The sequence below is a fragment of the Taurulus bubalis genome, assembly GCF_910589615.1.
Source record: "Taurulus bubalis genome assembly, chromosome: 16".
Lineage (NCBI taxonomy): Eukaryota > Metazoa > Chordata > Actinopteri > Perciformes > Cottidae > Taurulus > Taurulus bubalis.
Window position 1 is genome coordinate 6,321,638 of NC_136604.1, and position 23,686 is coordinate 6,345,323.

The 23,686-nt window shown below is 48.0% G+C and overlaps 1 protein-coding gene across 1 annotated transcript in view; it reads left to right on the plus strand.

Annotated features, from left to right (window-relative positions):
• The window catches only part of epha10 (EPH receptor A10), a gene marked incomplete at both ends in the record, with an annotated part of 136,659 nt that overhangs the window by 38,490 nt on the left and 74,483 nt on the right, over positions 1 to 23,686 (plus strand). Inside the window, one exon of the mRNA XM_079232447.1 lies at positions 527 to 1,199. Coding sequence (XP_079088573.1) covers positions 527 to 1,199 — 673 coding nt within the window. The remainder of the gene's footprint in view (positions 1 to 526; positions 1,200 to 23,686) is intronic.

Sequence of the window (23,686 nt, forward strand, 5' to 3'; positions counted from 1 at the left end):
GGAGGCGGAAATATTCGTGGAGCATTCCTCTCAAATGCCATTACCTTTGGTGAGATAAAAGAGACCCGGGCTGAACAAGCGACTCAGGTCTGACCCAGGGTTTCAGAACACGGCACCCGAGGCTGATGTAATGGCCGAGGTTGTGCCGTTTGTCATCTTACTCCGTGACGTTATTGAAGCGTCTGAGTGCCGACGCTTCTGCAGACACCCACTCATCAGGTTATGTCATTGGACCGTTAACCTGCACCGACTGTGTTCTCCGACTTTTGACTTTCTTTTTCATTATCTTTGTCGCCTTCTGCCCACCTCACTTTACTTTGTTTTCTGCCCTTTCGCTCCCTCATGTTTTTGCTCGCTGTTTTTTTCTTTTTGTTTAAATCATATAATCCCATGGCCATCCTCCCCGTCCTCTTGTTTTCCTCTCCTCTTGGATATTTCCTCTCATCCTCCTCACGTCACCTCCACCTTTTTTTAATCCTCCTTTTTGTTTTCTTCCCCTTCTTCCTACCTGCCTCCATCTCTTCAGTGGGAGGAGATAAGCGGCGTGGACGAGAAGTACAAGCCGATCCGGACCTACCAGGTGTGTAACGTGATGGAGCCCACGCAGCAGAACAACTGGCTGCAGACGGGCTGGGTGGCGCGGCGCGGCGGCCAGCGCATCTTCGTGGAGCTCCAGTTCACGCTGCGCGACTGCAACAGCATCCCCGGCGTGGCGGGCACGTGCAAGGAGACCTTCAACCTCCTCTACGTGGAGACGGACCGGGACCTGGGCGGCGTGACCCGCGAGGACCGCTACACCAAGATCGACACCATCGCCGCGGACGAGAGCTTCACGCAGGGCGACCTCGGCGAGCGGAAGATGAAGCTGAACACGGAGGTGCGCGAGATCGGCCACCTCAACCGCAAGGGCTTCCACCTGGCCTTCCAGGACGTGGGCGCCTGCGTGGCCCTGGTGGCCGTGCGGGTGTACTACAAGCGCTGCCTCGCCACCGTCCAGAACCTGGCGGTGTTCCCCGACACGGTGGCCGAGGCGGCCTTCGCCACGCTGGTGGAGGTGCGCGGCGCCTGCGTCAACAACTCCGAGGTGGACGCCGACAGCCCTCCCAGGATGCACTGCAGCGCCGAGGGGGAGTGGCTGGTGCCCATTGGGAAGTGCAGCTGCAGCGCCGGCTACGAGGAGGGACACAGCAGCTGTGAAGGTAGGAAGTGAGCGATTAGGCGGCGGGGCGCTTGGGCAGATGAACGAGGAAAGGGATCGTGTGTGTGTGTGTGTGTGTGTGTGTGTGTGTGTGTGTGTGTGAAAGAAAAGGGGGACTCGACAGATAAATGAAAGGCGTAGAAATGTTTGCAGAGCAGACTGAAAGGTAGCGGAATAAAAACGAAAATCGGTTGATTTGACTACATCAAGTGCCGCTGATGTTCAGTTTTTCAGCCAAAATCGCATGAAAACTGTGAACATTTTCGCTGGTTTGATAAAGAAACAGAGACGTGGGAACAGCGAGAACAAATATCCAGCTTTTTTAATGAACTGTTGTGTGTTTTTGGGCACCGTAAGATTGTTTTTTTCTTGAAACATTTACAAAAATCTGCCAGCACAATGTAAAGAATCTCTTTCCAGTATGTTAACGGTTTTTGGCTTTTGTAGAAATGAGAGGTCTCGTCGGATCACCTCTTTATTTAACTGACATTAATTACTTCATAAGATGGAGATGTTTTGCAGAGGAGATGGAGAGATTGGCGAGGAAAGGAGGGGGAAGAGGAAGAGGCGTCGGAAATGAGAAGTGAGGTCGCTCACTTTGGAGTGAGCAGAAGAATAGAAGGAAGGCGAGAGAGAGAGAGGGAGGAAATATTGAGCTGTGGAGATGGAACAGATACTGTTAAGAGTGAAGGAGATTTGTATGTAAGAGACAAGGAGAAGGATGTAGAGTGGAGCTTTTTTATATATTTTTTGAAAAGGCAAACAATAGAAGTAGAAAAAGAGCCTCTCTCGCTCTGACATCAATGCTGAGGGCCTGGATCCGTCCTTGATGTCATAGTGTTATCCCACTGTGTGTGTGAGAGTGAACACAGTGACTAATGTACTCTTCCTTCAGATGGCTGTGCCCTATTGAGTTTAACACCACAGCATCTCCTCTAACATTTGCATGTAGCCTGAATGACGATTGATTATTATTATTGAGTATTGATGAAGTATTGTCCGTGTCGCGCTGTTAATGCGTGCTAATTATTGGATTCCTGGTGTAGCCTCCAGAAGAACTCAGTTCAACAACTTCTCTCGTTCTCTATATTTATTTACTAAATGATCACAAGCAAAGTAGTCAGCGCTGCAATTGCAAAAGCAGTGAGTGGTACAGCAACACGCAGGTTGGGTCCAGAACCACTGCCCCCCAAACGGAAGTGGGGCCTTTCATACACAGGTTATCGTCACAGGTTCGTCTCGCCTCGTCCTAACATCTGATTGGCTCTATCCTGTCAAGAGGAGGAGAATCCCATGTTCTCATCTTTTCTCACAAGACTGGACCGTGCAACGACCAGTCTGCTTCACTAATGTCAACATACTGATAAACAGTTGTGAGTGTTGAAGTGCGCAGGCGTGTGACTGACTTCCCTTGAGAACTGGACCCTTCATAGACACAACCAACTCCAGCTGCATAGCTGTGTTATACTGACCTCGCTGACCTGAACTTTAATAGGCATGAAGAGTAATGGAAAATATCTGCAGAATATAAGGATTTATATTATCAGCGCTCTGACGTAAACGCAAAGGGACGCTATTGGAAAACCTTTTTGTCAAAAGCCATTGCTCATACAGCAGCGGCAGTTTGACCGCCTGACTGTTGCCGCTAGCTTTCACACCCCATCTCGCGATTGTTGAGCAACGCGGCGTGGGCGCTTTAGTCGGAGCGCCGGTAGACGATTGCAGTTAATTGCTGCAGTTTGGGAATGAACTACTTGATGTGTGAGTTTAACTTGGGGCCTTGATGATGATCACCTTGAGCTCATTGTGCCAGTAAATGTCAAAACAATTTGAATACATAAAGAATTAAAGGAAATGGCAGGAAATGTGAACTATTGGTCCTGTCGAGTTCTCCCGCTGATACAGTAATACATTGGCAGCAAAAACAAATAGAAAATGGAATAAAAAAAAGAGAGAGAGACGAGCGAGGTAAGAGACAAAGGGATATAGAGGACAAACGTGTTTTAAAGGTAAAAAAAAGTACCCATCAGGGACAGAGGAGGACAGAGGTGATAATGGTGTGTCAGTTTTCACTGCATTATGTGTCCTTTCAAAATAAACTTCCAACATAGGTTTACTTGGTACTACTGGGTTTGCGGTTACACAACAAAACATACGGTGTGTAACTGCCGTTAGTAAAGTGCGGAAGGTACAACAAAACTGGGCTAAAGTAAGTCAACTTGTTATTTATGTGGGACTCGAACACGGTCTCCTGGGTGTAGGTCCTGTGTTTGCTTGATACATCCAACCGGCCCCCTAAATAACCTAGATAACTAGAACGCTCTGGATGTTTGTTCCACGGCAGTTGACTGTCTAGTAATGACGTGGATGTGTTGACATTGGAGTTAGTTGAGACGCGAAAGAAGACCAAGGGAAAGAGGAAATGCTCATTGCATTCAAACTGCCTCTGCCCTTTTTTGTAATTCCCAACCATGCTTCGTCTGCAATAAACGCTGAGCTGGGCACGATTTAAACATCTGACAGACAGACAGAACCAACAGGCGCTGAGAGCAGAGAAACGATCAGGAAACGCTGGAGGAACAGAGGCGAGGACAGGATAATGTGTGATGTCTAACGGTGACGGGGAGAATGCGAAACCTCTGTAGGAAAAGCGAGACTGAAGAGGGAATAGAGGACGGGGCCGGGCGCGTTGCCAACGGAGCGCTCAGACGGGGATGGTAGAGTCCAGTGACGGCTGCAATGAAGACAGGAAGGAGAGAGAGAGAGAGAGAGAGAGAGAGAAAGAGAGAAAGAGAGAGAGAGAGAGAGACCATGCTGTGTCTTAGTTGCTCGTCCTTCCCTCTGTACAGTTTAGCGAGTAGCAGGGGGTCTCCTGGGTGACGGGGCCTGTCTCTTGCCTCACTAAGATCTACACACACACGCTAACACACACTAATATGTACGCACATACTTCTCATTTAGTGCCTCATTTCTCAGTTCAGCCGTAATGGTGTGAATATGCAGCCCCAACCCCGACATCTCCCACTGCACCAGAGCTATTGATCAGCCGTAATGCTCCACTAAACTGAGGAATTGCGCTGGGACTGCTCATACACACAATCAGTAGCACTCTGCGCTGTGTGTACACACACACACACACACACACACACACACACACACACAGACACTTGGGTGGATTTCACCCCGTGTGTGGACAAGAAAGACACGGAGTGTGCGATAACAGCCGTGTGTTTAAGGGGACGTGGCGTCACAATCGCGCCTCCGGAGGACACGATAACATAACACCCCGTAATGTTCAGCTAATTTTCCCCGTGTGCGTTTTTTTGCCAGCGCGTCTTATTTACTCCCGGGTCTAATTGTGTGAGGTTGAGTGAATGCAAATGCACCGAGCGCCTCGGCGCAGGTCGATTGGTATCGAACGGCCGGTGAGTAGCTATTGATAATGGTGTAAGCAGATAGTGTCGCACAGGAGAGAAGAGGATCGCTACGACACGCTGTGTAACCCATGCAGAACCGGGTTACTTCACACTATAGCATCTGTTGGCGTATTGCACCATCTCAAACCTTTTCCGCTCTTTTAATACAGATGAAGGTCTAATTTTTGGGACTGGAGTTAGCTTAAGTTAACAAGAAGATGCAGCAGAAAGTCCATGCAATGCTTGTGATACTTCCTCTAAATACTCCCCATGTTGAAAACAGGAGATCAGCTTAAGAAATACTTTTGTATGAATTTTCTTTCAGGTTTTTCAAAGAGATGTTTTTACACTGCCTCCTATATTTAAGGGATTCACAAGCAGGGGTAATTCCGCAAATACAATATTTCAATTTTATTCGCAACAACACACATGGCAGGAGGGGCCGCCACCGCACATGCACACACACATTCCCCTGCGTTTGAACCCCATCTCACTCTGGATACATGCATGTATAGTACAACAGATTGAAATGTGGAACTTTGGTTGAGCACATCAACACAGCTAAAGTGAGACAAACAATCCTAAATCCGTTCCCCTGATATATGATATACACATGCCTTTGTCATATCTATGTTCTCCATAAAAAGCTAAACTGACCCAAACACAAGTTCGTAGTAACCATCAGGTACAAACAACTTGCACAGGGTTAACACTTTCTATGACGCACATGTCTTCATTTCATTATAAACCTATTATAAAGTGTTATAATCAGCTTATGGCACTCTGTAATTATAGTTATTAGTTAATATTTACAATGCTTCATACCAAACGATTTTAAACGGTTTACAATGAATAATAAGGTCATGTGTCTGAATCGAAAGATCGACATGACTGCCATATAGAAAGTGTCATAGAAACGTGTTTTTGGTTTAAAATCTGTGAGAAATATGAGTTTTTTAAATCCTCCATTAACTATAGAATGAAACCACGGGGTCTGAAATGAAGAGACACACTTAATCCCCAGTCGCTGAGAAGACTGGAAGACTGAGGCGGCACTCTAATTGTGAACGTGAAGAGGAGCATAAATGTGAAGGAGGCTGTTATTGAAAATCAGCATTATGCGACCAGTCAGCTTCCTCTTGTGTAATAAAGGTGGAGAAGCGGGAGGAGGGGGGTTACAATACATCTCGACCTCAAATGCATGCACACACACACACACACACACACACACACACACACACACACACACACACACACACACACACACACACGCGTACTCCGGTCTCATTATGAAACGCCGCCAGAAAGAACAGGCCGAGAGGAGGGGGGAAAACACATGATGTAATAATTCACCTCGCAAATGCTATGTTTCGTGTGTGTTTTCCAATCGCACTCATGAGCTCCATCCTGTTCTAATTAAGGCCGGCTGCTCTTTCTATATAATTACCGCGTGTAGCGCTTCTTCTCTCTCTTATTATCTCTGTTGTTTGCCGCTCCACCATCCGGCTCCCGGCACATTCGCCACCCTGCTATTCCTTTGCTATTGCACTCCTTCCCTCTGTAATTTACTACACGCCTCCCTTGTATTCCCTTATTCTAAGAGGCGTGCGCTTAATTTGTATTCCCACTGATCTCAAGCGGTGCATCATGATTCCCCCCCAAAACCTCCGTTGGTCCGCTCTCTTCCTCCTGTCCTCTCCGTCCTCTCTTTCAACATTCACTCGGACTTGCTCGCTTCTGTCCCTCCAGCCCTCTCTCCCTGCCTCCCCCCCTGTGGAGACCATGTGGCAGGGTGAGGCGGGGTGAGGCGGGTTAACAGGCTGGAATCTGCTGGAGAAGCTTGGAGACTCATCCAATGTGTGTGTGTGTGAGAGAGAAAGAGAGTGTGTGTCTGTGTGCATTCATGTACAAATAATTTGGCCCCGGCACCCAATCATATGTTTTCTGAAGTCGCTCCCTCTGTCGCGCTCGTCCGTCCTCCCCCTCCGTCTTTTGTCACTTCTTGTCATCTCCTCATCAACCATCAACCCTCCCTAACCTTTTTTGGGGGGTTTAGTTTTTCGTCTCAGACAGACGTCGCCTCGTAGTTTTTCTCCCTTGACTTTTATTTCCTTCAAACCTTCCCTCTCCAGCTCGTCTTTCATGTCCCTTCTGTCTTTTATCACACTTTTTTTGCCCCTTTACTTTGTACCAGCTCCTCTTGGCTCGGTGCCACCCCTGCCCATCTGGTCCTCCTCCTCCATCCTTCTCTCCATCTCTCCCTCTTCACCAGCCACGTCACCCGCTACTCTTCGTCATCTCGCTCCCTGAGCTTTTCATTTTAAATAATTCACATTCTCCTGGGAGACAAATGTGTTCCTTTTTGAGGCCGGGGCGTCTGATGTATTTATTTAGCCGGGCCAACATGGTCAAGGCGGAGCGAATACACACTCGGACCAACAAACATTTGGCACTCACTCGCAGAAGGACCATTAAAATGTCCCTGGGTTATTGAAAATGTGAGCTGGAGTGAGGCCAAGCATTCGCCATTCATCCCTCCTCCAACCTATGGGAACATGAGGAACGGAAAGAGAGGACGGCAGCAATGGGGGGAAAAACGAGGCCACTCTGGGTATGGAAGGAAATGAAACGATTAGGAGGAAGATGAGGAGGAGGGAAGAGACGCACACAGTGTTACACACACACTCACACACACACACGCACACAAAAAAAAAAAAAAAACAGCCAGAGAATTCCAATGGTCGCTGTTTGTCAGTAAGAGCTGAATGCATAAAATATGAGTTGTAAAAGCGGTGGATGATTTCAAACATATGCATTGGTGGTGTGGAGAGATGTAAGAGATGGGGAGGGGACGGGAGTGTGGGTAATGTAGATGAGAGGAAGTTGAAGGATGTGGAAGAGAGGGGAAAAAAAGTGCAAAAAGTTCCAGGGGGGTTATGATGAGTAGAAGAGAATGGAGGAGAAAGAAGCAAAACCAGGAACAGAAAAGGAGGTGGTTTGGCCACAGGCAGAATCGGTGAGAACATGGGATGAACCCGAAAATTACAACCTCCCTCCCTCCGTCCGTCCTTCTCCTCGCCTCCGCCGCCTCCCTCTCCCTCTCTCGCCACTTTCAATCTCTCACACCAAACTCATGAATTAAATACGGCCGACATGAATGCATCAAAGCCGGGAAAGGTTGGCATCCGGCTTAATCATGTTGCTAACTCATCCGACATGACGGCCTCGGTTCTCTCCGGCTCACTCGCGACCACTGAGCTGAGTCAAACACTCGGCTAAGGAGGGGGAAATGTCCTGAAAGAGGAGCTCTGTGGTCTGAGTAAGAGAAGGGCACGATGTTGGTAAGGCACGGGATGAGATGAGACGGCTTTGTTCCTTTTTCTCCCCCACTCCCTTTTTTCTCTCTCTTTTTTTGTTTATCTTCCACGTTTTTAATCCTTCTCGCGCTACAATGCTGCCACAAATGAACCAAAGCATGTGATGGGAGCTGAAATGAGTTGCTTTTGATTAGATCAGCAGGTAAAAACGACTCAAATGTAGCCGAGCATTGTAAGAAACAGAGACGCGTCCCTGTGGGCGGGGGGTTGTGTTACCCAGCATCAAACATAACTGATATACAGAGGGGAAAATGGAGTGTGAATCACAATGATGGAAGATTAACAGGGCATGCAGATGAAATGCACCTTTTTTTTTCTTGACTTCTGGTGTTTATTTAGACATCATTGTGCATGTTTTTACGAAACTTCAATACCTACAGTTTGATGAGGCCTATACCAAATCATTCGTTTACACCAGGGGTGTCAAACATACGGCCACATTTTTTAAATTGCAAAAAGAAAAAGCTGACCGGGGGCTCGAATCACTGATCCTCTGATTGAAAGACGGGCATGCTAACCATTGATCGACAGTCACAATTTGTTAATAATGACATTACTAGAGATATTGCCCAACTGTGAGGGAATCTGCAGAGGAGAGCCCAGGCAGGTAAACAGTGGGCTGATGTCTGAATTTTTGTTCTTTATGTTTCTAGTTTATTGTAGAAAGACCTTAAAATAGGGTTTATCATCCAAAAACCTTCACCAATGAAAGGTAGAGTAATATTGTCATTATGTATGCGTTATTATGCTATGCTTTTACTGGTCCGGCCCACTTGAGATCAAAATGGGCAGCATGTGGCCCCTTCACTAAAATGAGTTTGACACCCCTGGTTTACACAGACAGAAAGGAGGGAACAGGAAAAGAGTTGTTTCAGCCCACGCCGCGTCGAGTCCAATGAACGTTTCTCGCCGGTGACTTTGGGCAGAAGTCACAATATGAGCCTCATCTTGCTGATGAGGCTCATATTGTGAATCACGGGTGAACCGCTCTGCAGACTCCGAGGGTTGTGTGAGGCCACAAACCCGCCTCTGAGCCTGCAAGTACATTCTCAGTCTGATTATTGTGTCCTGAGGCGACACGGCAGAGCGGCGCCGGTGGCCCCGAGACGGCTCACAAGTGTTTTCTGTGTCGTTGCACACGAAGAAAAAAGAAGATGTGTGTGTGTGTGTGTGTGTGTGTGTGTCATGTAGTTCTTTTTCTCAGGCTGCACGGGGACACTGGGAGTACAAAGAGCCGTGTGATTGATCGGGTTTTAATTTCAATTACAAGTTTGTGCTTCCGACGATGATGGAAACAAAACATAAAGATAATGGAGATAAAAGGATTATTGTGCGACACTTGATGCTCTCGTTTTGTCTCGTGAGATGGATCCAGAGCACCCCGACTTTCCTTTACAGCGGTGCACTTTCCCCAGTGTTCTGCTATATTAGTAATATAAGTTGATTTAATCTAATTGAATGTGTTTTTATACAGAATGAATGTATTTATTTATAATAAATTCATTAATGTTATTGATTTGTATATTATATTTTTTATTTTTCTTTTACATTCATGTTTTAATTTTCAGAAAATCTGCAGTTAAAAACATGTAAAATATGTAAATATTCACCAAAAAGAATCCTGATTATGATTTTTCTCATAATCGAGCAGCCCTAACTGATCCATGCATGCCACCTGGCTGCCATTCATGTGCCCCCCCCCCCCTTTTCCTCCTGTTAAAAATGATATATTATAGGTGAGAGGGCACTGTTGAGCAATTGCCCCACCGTCCCGCAATCACCTCTCTCCATCCCCATTCAGCCTGCAGTAATAACTTTCCATCTGCTCGAAATTGATGTGGGATCAGTCTATAGATCTGTCTGCCCCCACTTAACCCCGGAAGGAACGCACTTATTCTGTTCCAAGCAGTCAAAAGGCGACGAGAGCGGCGGCGTACGCGCACGCTCCCTCTTTCAAAAAGTACGGCGTAACTGGCATGAAAGCATGTAATCATTTTCAGCGCGCAGGTGTCACCGTGGTCACAGGAGGGAGAATGGAAAATATAAAATATTGCGATATTGTGTCCAGAAGTGCAAACTCAAAGGCGAATGGATTTGCGAAAATTAGACTTTGACGATTCTTTGTTGAACACATTGAACCAGCTCAACCAGTAACACTTCCCGGGCATTTTTTTCCTGGCATTCGACTAGTTTGGATCGTCCGCGCATTGAAGTCACACGAGTCGCCCTAAAACGGCTGAAGCGCTCCGTCATTACGGAGAGTAATTCCACTGTGCAGTTGTCATTTATTAGAAAAATAAACCTTGGATATAACAAACCTGTACCCAATTACTGTTGTACACAGGTTTGTGTTTGCATGTGACAGGCTGCGATGCTGTGTGTGTGTGTGTGTGTGTGTGTGTGTGTGTGCGCCGGCTGTTGTCTCTGTATCCACAGCTCGGATGAGGGCCCTGCCGTGTGGACAGAGTGCCCCTCCCCCTCTGGCTGCACAGCGAGCCTGCCACGCCAGCCTGTGCCAGCTCAGCTTTCCATCCCCCTGCCTTCATCATTTTGTTGTCATTTGTCATCACCCTCCTCTCCCCCTCCTCACCACGCACCCTCCCTTTTTCGTACACGCCGATACACATTCGCAAGCGGGAGCCACACATCGGCGTTTGCAAGGGGCTACACCTGCGCCTCCGTGCTCCAAATCCTCCCCCTCCCCCACTTATGCACGGTCTTCTTCTTCTTCTTCTTCTTCTTCTCGGACACGTGGGCCGCGCACAGAAACAATCCGGCGCTGCATATGCGTGCTCAGACACGAATGTACTCTCACAGGCTCATGTGCGTTATTTGTCCATAACCCACTCCATCTGTTTCTATCCTCTACATACACATACACACACACACACACACACACACACACACACACACACACACACACACACACACACACACACACACACACACACACACACTCACTCATTGTTTTGATGTATAATCATGCACAGTCCCACAAACACCTGTAGTCCTCATATTGACTAAACAACCCATAATCCCCTTGGATGGACAGGCTCATTAGCACACAGAGGCACTCATAAATCTCCACATACACTTTGGCTTAATCTTTCTTTCTTTTTTTTATTATTATTCCGCTAGAGATGTGGGGGATTTTGTGTGCGCTGTATCAATAATCGTTACATGCTCTCTTAACACACATGGACATGTCCCTTCGTCTCTCTCTCTCTCATGCACTCACACTCACAGACGGCGTGGGGAGCGGGCGTGAAGTGATTGGCGTCCTGAGGCGAGTGTTGCTGGTGACATTTTCACTGTGCCGTGGTATAGAGGTTTCCTGCAGAGCGCACACAGAGGGCCAGGGGGGGCCGTTAGATGGGTGGTGGGGAGTGAGTAGAGAGACAGATTTTTCACATACAATGCACATGCATGTGTACAGAGACACCTTTTTACCCCCTAAAGCTACGCAGCTAAGGCTCTCATGCCGCGGCGAGAGGGATCTCACCGTCGCCACAACTCCACATGGGGCTTCCTTAGATTCCCCTTGAAACTGGAGCGAGTTCTCTCAAGAATGGCGGACCGGGCGCTGCCCACAAAGGGAACAGAAATTGAGAGATGACAGCTTGAAAAGACGCAGCAGCGCTTTGGTGCCTCTCTTATACGGTTTAATTTCCTGTGATGTCACAACACTGCCGAGCAACAAAGAGGAGAACTGGTCTTGTGAATAAGAAGATCAAATCTTCTCAGAAGTGTCTGCAAAGAACAGAAAATACAACCCAACTCCCGGTTTTCTCTCTCGCCGTTTGTCTTCCTCTTAATTCGAAATGATTATTTAAACGCGTGACCAACTGCTCACGCTCTGGATGCTGTAAACGCGCGCGCAGATTACACGTTAGCCTTGTTTCCTGGCTTTTTCTTTCCCAGTTTTGACGTTTGCCAAGCTCGTTTGGGCGGATGCAAATGTGTTTTGCTGGGACTGTGTGTACAGGCAGCCACCATGAATGGTGATGCCGAGGCCAACGCGCATTGAGCCGCAGGCCATCAAATAGCCACTAAATGGTGTATCTGAGAAAACATAGAGTATTGTTAAGTTAAGAAAAGTATTTTTTTTTTGGAATAGTTGAATCAATGAACAAAACAAGTAAGCCAGCCGCGGCCTCGGCCTATCGGTGTCAGCCATGGCGGCTGTCGTCTGCTTGTCTCGACTCCATATTGTCGATTTACTGGATGTTCTGGACCCAGTAAATCGAGGCTTCAGACTGAAACCGCTGCTCTCGTAGGTGCGGCGTAAGTGCTGGACTCCCCCTCCTCCCTTACATCCCTCCTCTCGCTGTGTGCCTCTCTGCAATGTTGCAGCGGCTCGCCATCCAGAACAATGTAAATCTGCTGTTGAATTAGTTATTTTCCCTCCCCTATCATCCATCACACAGGGCACACTGAGAGGGTGGAGTGCGGACCAGCGTGCGTTATTTTACCCTCGCATGTGCGCACAGAAACCAGGAATTATCGTCCGACCCGCTCATGCACAACATGCGTGTGGACACAGATCGGCCTCTCCAGCTCCGTTCGGTAGTGCGGTGGACTGTGTCGCCGTGTGCATGTATGCTACCTGGATGGAAACGCACAAACACGCCGTTTGCCAGCGACAGACGCTCCGTCTCGTCCTAAATGGAAGCTGCAGTCAAGTGATGTGTGTACATAAGCACAGATGAATGCTCATACTTTGCCTTGTTTTGTTTGTCTCCACCGTATAAATATGTGTTGTCGCACACAACACATTGTTGTTACACACACAGGCGGAATCAATGTTGTGTGGATTTGTACTGGGCTCCATCTGATGGATGGTGTATTTATGAAGCCCCTTTCCGTGCGCACGGATCAAGGACTGCAAGCATCATCGGGTCAGACGGACGGAGAGAGACGGGTGGATCATTGTGACAAGAGGCAAGGATGGAGGGAAAGGATGGATGGCTGAAGGGAAGGAAGGAAGGAAGGAAGGAGGATACAGCAGAATGGATTTAACGATGGAAAGAGAGGCGGTGGTGGTTTGAACAGGACCGCCTGCTTGGAGGGAAGGTCATTGTCAGCAGGGAGGCTCCATGTCCTGCTGAGCCAGACACACACACACACACACACATACACACACACACATGCACCCGCACACGCACACACACACACAGGGGCAGGATTTTCAATCCGAAAATAGGCCCACATCTTCTGTCACTCACCGACGAGTATTAGTTACCTTTTTCCAACATAAATAAAAGTAAAAGGACACGAGGTGTCAGCTCGTTCCAGAGGCGTGTGACGGACACTTATTGTTTCCCCGATGAACTCGCCAGCTCTCACCTCCGGGCTTTTACCGCCCTAACGCAACGCAATGCACCGCACAGGCATGCGAGCAGGCCGCGCCTCCTCGCTGTTTTTATTTCCTCCTCCCCGCGTCGTCTCATCCATCCGGCCTCCTCTGTTATTCTCATCCGGCGCGAGGATAAATCTGGTCCCGGTTTTATGAGGCGGCAACTGTAAGGCAGATAGAGGTAGGCAGAGCAGCCAGTGAACGATTAGCCGGAGAGACAGATGTGCGCTGCGTGATGGAAAGAGAGAGGGTTTTGCATGACATGTTGGGGACAGAATGGAAGCAGGTTGGAATGTTTGGTTTCAACAAGTCCAAATCTCAAAGTGGAGCTATACTCTGGAGGCCGGACCAATCACACGGTGGGCCTTTTAATCAGAATCAGAAACCCTTTATTTGCCAGGAATGTTTACACAAACGAGGATTTTTTCTAGGCGGAAGGTGCCTACATTAGACGAGACAATCAACAATCAACGACAACAACAGTGCAATGGGTATTACATCAAGTATAAGATAAAGTGCTCAGACAAACAGATAACGTTAATGTAAGTGTACGTTAAAGTGGCATGTGTGTTTAAGTTAAAGTGTACGTTAAAGTGGCATGAGTGTTTAAGTTAAAGTGTATGTTAAGTGGCATGAGTGTTTAAGTGTAAGTGTAATTCAAGCCCTCGGCCGCCATTACGCCCAGGAGCTATTTCTGTTAGAATATTGAGCTGTAAATTAAAACGTAGATTAGAAGGAACGTATTTTTCATCCACGGTGATGGGATTCAAGATCTTGACCCGCAGTATCGACAAGCCCACTGTAGAGTCCATAAATATATCTGATGACTGGGGTGTGAGATGTTTCTAAATGTCTTCTGAAAAGTGTCAGGTCTCATACCGCCAGAGGGTTCAGGAATAAAACACACACACGCCGGTCTCTCCTCATCCTCCCACTGCGTTCCCCTGGCGGCAGCACACAGTTGTCTGGTTCGGTCTCGGAAGAGTCGTCTGTTCCCCCCCCTCTTCGTCCCTGTCGAACATCTGTTCACCGTGTAGACCCGCAGTTCAAATCCCACTCGGCACAGGCAGTGACAAAAGGCGTGATTTCCTGAGCAGCTATAGCTTTAGAGCCCCAGCTCCGTTGAAAGGGCTCCTTCCCTGTGAGGCATCTGTACGGGCGCTGGTCAGGGAGGCTGCAGAAGGCTGTGTCGCGGCTGCAGGTGGCAATAAATGAAGTGACGGTGTCCTTCTTTCTCAGCTTTTATAATTCTTTTCATTTCTCCAGGCGCCCGTATCCCCCGGGATGAAGCTGACCCGGTGAGTTGATATTCCAGTGGGCACAACTTTCCGTTTTTACAATTTAGTTAAAATATTCCTTGAGATACATGCACGTTTTTTTCTTCTCTTATCGGCTCTCACAATACAATTGCCTTGGCGGAGCTCGCTGAAATTAATTGTGCATTTTATTGCTTAAACATTTTCAGTATTTGATTATTCTGTACACCCTTAGGGACCGGTACTCTTCAGCATGAAAGAAACGGGTCGTATTTCAGAGGAATTAAAGTGGTACACCCCTTAGTGATGAAATTCCTTTTTAAGCATGCCCCCCGTATTAACTCAATATTCAATAGCGATATTGGAGAAAAGTGCTTTTCTATCTCCTCAATTTGATTTGTTAATTGTAAATAAATTGCTGAGAGCTGCAGGAATGGGTCCGCGCTGGTGCAGCAGATGCCTCTCTGTGCCCGGCTGTCACGGAGGTGATGTCCTCTATCAGGATAGCACAAATTGACCCGGCCCCCGGGGCCGCCTGAGGGGACACTGCTGACTCTTCCTATACCGTCTTCAGTGGCTGTCAACTGCGCGAAAAAAGAGGCTCTGCCAGCACATCTTACTTAGCCCGACCAGGAAAGGACACACTCTAGCTAGGTTCACACTCAAATGTCAGGGAGTGCTCGGCATGTGGCCATATTTCCAAAGATATTAAAAAGGTTGTAACTTATTAATGGAGTCTTATAATTTCCTCATAACGAAACCATTTCCTGGAAAGAAGGCGACATACTTGGAAAGAACCAAGTATGAAGCGACTTCCTTGAGAGCTTTAAGAAACCGAGTCGTTGAAAGAACAGCCAGAACTTTATGCTTGATTTCTTTATTATTCATCATGCGGGGTCTCGATTCCTGCTGTGAATCTGGCGGCAGCGTTCAGAGAGCGCGTGTCTCCCAGCGCAGGCGGCTTTAGTGCCGTGGTGACGCGAGCGTTTGCGGCCTCGCGTCTTGAGGGAGTCGTGTTGGCGGGCGGGGGAACCGGCTCGCCGTCCCCTCCGTCTGTGTGCTTTTGCGCTATGGTTCCCCAGAGGCCCTTACACACTCTCTGATGGCACATCAGAAGCCTTCACCTGTAAACACAAGCATCAATAACCTCTCCCTCACTCCCTCACTCCTTCCCTCCCTCTCTCTGCTGGCTGACTGTTGTTTATATGGTTGTAAAATTCAATTAGGCTGCAGGGGAGGGGGGCCGGCCTGCATTACTGCCTGCCAGGGTGACATTTCATTTGCAATGAATCATGGGCCGGAGGAGGACCGGGGGCTGGCGAGCAAAACAACACTTCTAGTCCTATTCCCCCCCCCCCCTGCTTCTCTGAGCCTCTTCACTTACTTAACACCCTCTCCTCGCTCCTTCGCTGCACAAAGCCTTCTCCCTCCTTCATTTCCTGTCCGGAGTCGTGACACCTCCAGTTCTCGGCCTTGTTTAAGGCTGCGAGGAAGTCATATTCACTAGCGCTTTTATTTTGTCTGTGTGTTCCCCAATTTAGTTTTTAACCCCTCGCACTCCAATGCTCCTCACACCACTTCCTATCAAGCCTCTGCTCTCCTCTTACCTGCTTCGTTTTGATTGAGGCCGCGGCCTCAACATTTCAGGCCCCTCCCCTTTCCCTATCTAGACAAAGAAAATGTCTCATCAAATTTTAACATGCATCGCTTTCCCCGGCAAATATGGTGGCAGGCCCGAAAGGGTTGGGCTCTGCCCCGGGGGCACGGTGGGGGAAAAAAAAATGAGATAGAAGATTTTCCGAGAGCCCCGATGCAGGAGCTCGAGAGTCAGAAAATGATGGATTTAGGGAGTTCCCTTGCTCCCCATATGCCAGTGGCTGACTGCATCATTCTTCAATGGATTAAAACAAAAAATACAAAACTGCGGGAGGAAGAATTCTCCTCTCGTGCTCATTAAGCCGATGTAAACAGAGAAGAATGAAAAGGGTGGCATTGAGAAAAGTGTGCAATAAGGCGCTAAATGCGTGAAACCGCCTCCCTGATGAAAGAGAAGGGAGGTGAATCATCTCATGCAACGTCACCCATGCACCGGAGTGTGGTAACCCAACAGATTCTCTTGTACTCTTGTAGATGGGAATCCAAACCACCCAAAAACAGACCTGGGACTCATTTTGGGTTCTGGCCTGTAATGCGGGGAATACCAATGTACACCATCAATAATGCATGTTAAGTGTTCTGAGTTTAGCTTCGGTTTGGTCCTTTTGTCCTCTCCGAGTGCAAAGTTTGGGTGGTTTTAGTTGTTTGTTTGTCAGAATAGGAGTGCTTTTTTTTTTACACTTGTAAGAGGTTTTTGTTTTCTTTGCACGCTTGTATTTGCCCTTGTGCTTGTGTTTTAGTGTATCTGCCTACGTGTATAAAAGAATGTGATGTCCCACACACACACACACACACACACACACTATGCAGAGTGCTGCATGTGCAGAGTTGTGACAGTTTTCATACGCGCATGCTTTAATGGTGCATTGCCTTTTTAGTGCACGTGAGCGCGCCCCACTGGCTTGCTAATGGCCGCCGCTCTGCACTGCACTCATTCTGTGGTTAACGCCCCTGAAGCGTAACACCCACCCCTCCAAATCCCCCTCGGGTAAACACCGTCAGCGCTCTCAGCACTGTTGTCGTTGTGTGCGCTGTTAGCACCGTCAGCTGCTGTCGTCGCCATGTTGAGAGCCACGGGGAAGCAATAGATATGCTCAGATTCCATACAGAGAAACTTCAAATATACGTTTAGGATGTGTACAGTGCATTTGAAGATGATTTTGACGAGGTTGAATGACGCAGTAGGAGACATTTCAAATGATGTAAAGCCGAGAAAGCAGCAAAGTCTCACCTTAGGTATCTATACACCAGGTACTATGGTATCTAGTGATCTTGACACTATTTACTGGCTAACTAACAGACCCGTTGAGATAACAAGTCCTTTCAATCTCCTAGTGCTGTTCCAGGTGCTGTGATTTCTATGATTGTGTATGTGTTTGCATGCAAATGGCTTTCCTCATGGAGGAATCATAGGCCCGTGTGTCGCCTCTGCTGCGATGGTCAGTTCTTATGAGACGCTATGCTGCCTCCTGAACACTTTATGTCCATATAAAAGGGTTCCGGTATTTGTATTTATTTTTTGTTGGCAGTCACGTGACGCTCAGGTCGGTGGGGGAGCGGGGACAAAGGCGGTAAATCTACAGCGACACCAGATAGCGGAAAAAGCGGGGTGGTGGGGGGGTTCGCTCCGCGTGACACCTCCGATAAGGCCAGCTCAGGGACCAAACGGTAAATTATCCGCCCTTTCCCACAATGCATTACAGCTCGGCGGGACGGAGCGGAAGCTGACCTTCGGGTGTCGGTATTTGCATGTTTATCGGGCAGGTGTGCGTTGTGTTTGTGCACATGTGATTTGCTCTCTGAAGAAGAAAATAAAAATCGCATTTTATATTCGGGTTGAGATGCTCCGTGCAGATTGCTTTTATAATGCAGCTATCACCATGACACGCACACACAGTAACACACATTTGTGCACTTTCTCTCCACCTCTTTCGCTATTATTCCCCCACACACACACTGAGTGTCCACAGTGGGTCCGTCCTCGCTCCCAGTTTAGGCATGGGCACCGGAGGGAAGGCGATCTTTATTTAAATCCAGTTGCCTGTGCTCACTCCTAATCTCCACCCTCAGAAAGAAGGGATTTCGCCGCTCCGCTCACTGATGTGATTTACACCGGGAGGAGGAGGGATGAAGGGGGTGGTGGTAAAAAGTGAACGATGGAAGATGGATAGGAAGCGGGGAAAATGTTATCCGTCTTTGAAAAGGCCGTGGACATAAAAGGGAAAGGACTGTAAATGAAAAGATGGCGGGGTAGCTGGACCCCCGCTGGGAGAGAATACCGTATAGTGGTGCGTTTTGTGGTTTTAACTTCTGGGGTGATAGAACTGCCATGAGGTGTCCCGTGGGAGCAGCGTCTCGATTAATCCCCAGCGACCCGTTGAAGCGCTGTGCATTAAGAATACTGCTATTCCGTCTGCACACGAATACACAGACGGACGTGTCACAGGTGTTGTTGTTAATGTCTCGGGGGGGAAAATGGGCCATCCTTCATTTTTGAGCACTGCATATTCTATTTTGGCCTTAATTACAAGGGTGTTGCATTCTTTATGTAATTTTCTCTTTTAGAATGTGACTAAAAGGAGATATGGCGGGATGCAAACGAGGATGGGGAGGGGTGCATGTTTTACATGTGTCTTTGCAAATTGCGGTGGCCCGTTCCGCTCCGTTAGTGAGTATGAGTGACATAGTGTGGCCCGGGTCAGTCCGCCTGCGGGGGTTAATCCTGCCTGCGTGAACTCTGCAGCCCTAATTCCAGTTTAACTGGCACTCAGCTCGGCATCGCCCGGGCCTTCTGCATGGTCAAACAGCATTACGGAGCTCCTACAACTCCTACCACACCTTACTGTTCACCTTCAGTCTCCTTTCAACTTTATTTCTCTCTCTCTCTCTCTCTCTCTCTCTCTCTCTCCCTCTCTCTGTGTCTCTCTCTGTCTTGTTCACTCTTTCTCAAAGACAAAAAGTTTTTCCACCCCTTGTCTGAGGGATTGGATCGATCCGTCTCCAGGCCTCCCGCCGGCGACCTCGACCGCTGGGGCTGAACCATTTCACTCAGCATGGGGGGGATTACGCCTCGTTTCTCTCCGCATTCCCCTTGACTTGTCTCCCCCCATCGCTCCCCCGATCCCTCTAACGTGACGCTCCGATACCGCCTAAATCTCACTCCCTCTCTTTGATCGATGCCTTCTGCGTCCTCTTCGCTTGCTTGTCCCGGGCCTTTGCCACGTGGGCCCTGTGTCCTTCAGCGTGTGTGTGTGTGCGTTTTGTCCGATGCCCTCCCTGCAACTCGTGGGGAGGAAGATGCCAATTACTGCGCGGGGCACAGGAATACTTTTGGCTGCCAGCTGCCGTGTGGCGTGCCACTTCCCGCTTGATCGGCTCCCTCGCTGTAAACCGCAACAAACTTACAACTGCACACTGTGTGTGTGTGTATGTTGGGGAGAGAGCGGTATGCGACCCCAAAAAAATCCCACCCCCCAGATAGGGCGAGTCAATACACAGTGTGAGAAAGGCAATAACCCCTGGTGGCAAACCTCTTATCTCTCCAAACCTCTTATCTCTCCAAACCTCTTCTCTCGCTCTCTCTCTCTCTCTCTCTCTCTCTCTCTCTCTCTCTCTCTCTCTCTCTCTCTCTCTCTTGTTTCCACTCGTGGTGTGTGTGTGTGTGTGTGTCTTTGATCCAGAGGACGCCATAACTCCCGGTAAGAAGAACCAAACAAAACACACAAAGTGAGAGACAAAAATAGAAAAAAAGAACAAATCGATGAAGGAGAGAACACAGTAGGTTGGCATGGTCAAGCTCTCAGGAGTGTGTGTGTGTGTGTGTGTGTGTGTGTGTGTGTGTGTGTGTGTGTGTCTGGATGGATGAGAGCAGTTTGTCAAACGCTGTTTGAGTCCGCAGTGATGCGCGCTGTCACTCCTCGATCACATGCATCGACACGTCTGACAGATGGAGAGCTTGTGTAAGCACATGCACAGGAAACGGGACACTGGCACGGTGTGCGTGTCCAGCCGCTCAGCCCTTCCATCACTCTGCCCGCGTCTTGACACACTCCGCCGACTCTTACTTGTCTATCTGCGTTCGTGTTGTGCAGGGTTTGTGTTTTCCTCCCTGCAGAACTCTCGATTCCTGCTGCCCTGCTCCCTAAAGACACATTTGTCACTTTGTCATTCTGGAGTCCCCACGGCTGGCGTGTGTGTGTGTGTGTGTGTGTGTGTGTGTGTGTGTGTGTGTGTGTGTGTATCTGTGTGTGTTCTGTTGGATGCTCCACAGCTGCAGCCCTCATTCTGGCATCATTACTTCACACTATCCTCCTTTCCATCGGTACCTTTCTCTCTTGAGAAGGAGTGAGAGATTGAGATATGTGTCCTTTCCTCCTGTATTGCATGGGCTTATTCTCAAACTCTCGCCATGCTCACAATCATGCTAAATATTCTTTATTCCAACCAGTAACTGGACCATTTGCATTTGCTAAAGAGCCACATGGGTTCAGTGTACATTTTGCAAGTGAATAGAATAAGTTGTAAGAGTGATTAAGAAAATATTTATAGAAAATTACCACCAACATCTCTTGTGGAGAAACGGTGTCACCGTTAATAATGCACGGTTAATAATAACGGTGTCACTGGATAATCCACAGTTTTCCCTGGGAAAAGAATAGGCCCCATGAAATTAACCTCCATTAAACACGGACAGATAACATCGTGGTTATAAATGAGAAAAAAGATAAGATACCATAAACTAGTTACACCAGAGGTATTGGAAGAAAGAAAATGAATTAGCACATTTACAAAGAAACTGGAATCACGTAATTATAGAATAGCTGTAAGATTCGTTTAATTTAAAGTTCGCCGCATTAAAATCTACGATTAATTATCATAGGAAGTACAAAACAGGAGTATTCTTGTAACGAGTAAAAGTGTGAAAAGAAGAAAAGTGCATCGCCCAACAACACATTAGCCTTAGATTAGCATTAGACTTGCTAGTAGCCTAAAATAGCTAGCTTGGTTTAAAAACACTGCAGTTGGTTTAGTTGCAGAAAATACTGCGAAGGAGGAATGGCAATGGATGAAAAGAAGGACCAGAGACTTCTTCGCTTGGACCGACGACGACGTCGAATGAGATCGGGGCGTGACGAATCAGGGAAGGACACGTCGTGACCGCTAAGACACAATCAAGTAGCGAACACGGGCGTCTACGCCATCGTTTCCAAATGTCTCCGTTTACGACCGTCCACACCAAGACGTGACCCTGGAGTTTTCAAACGTATCCGATTACGTCCGTTAAACTGCTAGCACTGCTAATGCTGTGCTAGTAGTGTTTGCTACTACTGACAGGATGTTAGCCAACCTTTGGAGGAGGCAGAACAGCTGAATATCGCCCGAGGCGTGTGAGAAAACATACTTTATTGTCATTTGGGTGAGCTATTTTTGTCCCTCCATGTTTCTTGCTCTCTCTATCTCTCTCAGGAATTTAGGCATCACTAATTCATAGCACCCCTTTACCTCCCCATGCCCTTACCAGAGTAGATGACATGTTTAATTCATCACTGGTGTGTTTGTGTGTGTGTGAGCTTATGTAGCATTTAATGCATTAACATTAAGATGAGATAGATGTGTGTGTGTGTGTGTGCACTGCTTCAGGCTACCTGGAGTGGAAGCGGGAATGTGGGAATTGTAAAAGAGGAAGAAAGGAAGAGGCCTTGGAAAGCTTGAGTCCCCAGTGGGAGAGACACACACACACACACACACACACACACACACACACACACACACACACGCAAACATCTAATGTCCTCCTAGATCTCCTCCTATAGCATAACCCCCCCCGAGGCGCAGCATGAAGGCACACACACAACATGTGTAAAAAACAGACACGAAATGGCATTTGGCAGATTAGCATACGCCATTGCATTGGGAATCGCCCCGCCTCCTCCACATGTAGCGTGCCAATTACCCAGCTACGCACAAACACTCATCCATTCTTAAGAAAAATTAAATCCAACGAAAAGACACGTTGAGTAGTCCCAAGCCAGCAGTTGTGCATTCACGGCGTCGCCGCCACCATCTTTGTCTCTCAACCCCTTTGATGCCACGTACAGTTGCCCGTCACGATCCATTCACCCGGGCATCAGTGAAATCTTCTCAGGGAAAAACCCATCATTAGCTCCTCCTCAAGGGACAACAAGTGGGTTTTAGCGTTTGCTATTCCACTCAATTTGAGGAACAAAACAGCCATCAAAGCTCATCACTGGGCTCTCGTTGTGGCCGGAGGGCTCCATTCTACGCTTGTAACTCTCACTGATCCCGTCTCAATTGATTAAAGCAGCGTCGTTATTATCACCATCACCCCCTCACCGCTCCCACCCCTACTCTGAGCTTCCATCCGCAACTGTGAGGCAACAAAAACGCTGCCATCCTCTTTGCGATTTTATTTCACACGCCCGGTGACCGACTAGTGCATTTCGTATCAGTGAGCAAGGAGCAGCTAGGCGATCTAGGCGGCGGCCATTAGCGGCCCTGCCCCGTACGTGAATGAGCTCGGCTGTGCGAGTGCAGGGTTTATAGAGCGCGCTAAATGTCCGCTAATGTGAGGCATGCCGTATGGCCGCCGTCCGCCCGTCTGTCTGGCCTCTGCGGCACAGGTCAGCACAGCGCTGAGAAAGCACGAAGATAACGGCTGGCCAAGGACACACTCGTCTCTCTCTCTCGCTCCCTCTCTCCGTCTTCCTCCTCCTGTATAGATTTCTCTGTCTCGCTCTTGCTTCATCTCTCATCTTCGTCTCCCTCCGCACACCCACCTCACATTGTCATCTTTTGATCCCTCTCTCTCTCTCTTTCTCTGTTTTTATGGGCTCCGTCCTTCTCTCTTTCGCCCTAATCTTCCCTCTGGTTTCACAAGATTAGCGTCTTTCTTTTACTTTTTTTTATCTTGTCACTCTGTTTTTTCTTTCACAAAATAAAAGCAGGACGTAAACACATCGTATGGGGAAGGCCCCTTCCTGTAGAACAAGAATGTATCTATTTTCTGAGTTTGGACAGGCACAAAGCCCTGATCTCAGCCCTGTGGAAAACCTTTGGGGATGAGACAGATTTATGATTCTGATTCTGATTCTGACTCCTCGCTCATGCTCGCGTGGCTAAACGCTTATGAATCTCTGCAACCACATCAGACGCGAAGGCGCCCCTCCCAGCTGTTAGCAGACTGTTACGCTGTTAGCTAGCAGCTATAATGTTACCCAGCATGCCGTTTTGCATTGGAAATTTGTAAATGTACAATTATTAGTTTTACAAATTGCTCATTCCCCCCTACCTGTTACATATAGTTAGATGTGGGTTTTTAAGTGTTCCGTTATAAAATTGAAACCATGAACCTCTATACACTCGCCCTGACAGCGGCGCTCCTCGCAGCAACGGTGGCAAATGGAAAA